At 38.1% G+C, this 1,242-nt stretch overlaps 1 protein-coding gene across 1 annotated transcript; it reads right to left on the bottom strand.

The window, feature by feature from the left end:
* Positions 1–253: 253 nt before the first annotated feature.
* Positions 254–1,242, bottom strand: LOC107425658 (uncharacterized). The gene is made up of 2 exons (XM_016035676.4): positions 1,095–1,242; positions 254–987 (listed from the first exon to the last, which is right to left on the bottom strand). Exon 2 carries the CDS (start codon positions 894–896, stop codon positions 366–368), a length of 531 nt encoding a protein of 176 aa, XP_015891162.1. The 5' UTR covers positions 897–987; positions 1,095–1,242; the 3' UTR covers positions 254–365.

The raw sequence follows: 1,242 nt of genomic DNA on the forward strand, positions 1-1,242 counted from the left end.
TTTATATGAAGTATAGTTTTATACACAATTAATATATGACGAGGTAACTGAGATACAAAAATATATGTATGTATTTTCTGAGGATGCAAAGTAAATGTGATGATGCTGATTTGTACAAGAGTTTTCAAAACTCAAAGACAAGATACATACCAGTCTATATGGTCATTGTATGAGTATCGGAGAGCCATGAATATTAATTGTAGCAAGAACATCAATAAATATGTAGTTAATTTCTTCGATATTCATGGGAAAATGATCATCAACTTCGATAGATTAATTTCCTCATATAGAACCAGTTACAAGATCCTTAATTGCATTGAAACCAGAAACCCAAAAATTGCCATAACATTATCCAACATTGTCTTTCAAGATGCCATTGATAAGGCCAATGGCATTTCACTCTCATGTGATACCGTGCTGGAATTGCTTGATGACCTACTATGCTTCCCACCTTTCCTTCCATGGTCATGACCATCTTGGTTGCTGCCCGCCATTGCTGCTGCCACCCCTTGATATTGCGCTTGAGTAGGACCATTTCCCATGGACCCTACAGGCGCCGGATCGACAGGCGCAATATTCTCATCATCTACCACATTATTATTATTACTATTCTCTCTTGTATCATCAACACCATCACCACCAACACCGGTTTTTCCAATTCCGACTCGAAGTCCACAAACCCTAGAAATTACTCGATACACAAAAGTTAGAAACCAAAACAACCAAGGAAGGCAAACCAGGGTGATCCCGGCAGCGAGAAGCCAAGATTGTGTGTCACTATGTGGTAAAACCATGTACGTCATAAGGCAACCGCCTCCGATGGCGATGCAGATGAACAAAAACGAAGCAACGAGCCATATGAACGCATGTCCGGCCCGAGGATCTTTTACAGGCATTGGTATGTGCACTGAGAGCGTCCACGATAAAGAAGATCAAACATGTAAAATAAGCATATCGTATACTTATTCCTCCATTTTTTCTTCTTAGCTAGGGAACAACATTGACACTAATAATAATAAGAATAAAATAACAATGATAATAATATATAATAACGATAATAAAATTGGTTTCTGTAATGAGAGAAAGATAATTACTGAGTTGGGCAGATGGTGATGATGAGAGAAAGGACTTCCATGAGAGAGAGATTTTTTTTTTTTTTTTTTTTGTTTGGGCAGCTTTCTTTGTTCGTTCTACATGCGTTGACAGAGATTGTGAGAAGGTGTGGACGAATTCAAACTTGTT

This window comes from Ziziphus jujuba, chromosome 7 (assembly GCF_031755915.1).
Source record: "Ziziphus jujuba cultivar Dongzao chromosome 7, ASM3175591v1".
Lineage (NCBI taxonomy): Eukaryota > Viridiplantae > Streptophyta > Magnoliopsida > Rosales > Rhamnaceae > Ziziphus > Ziziphus jujuba.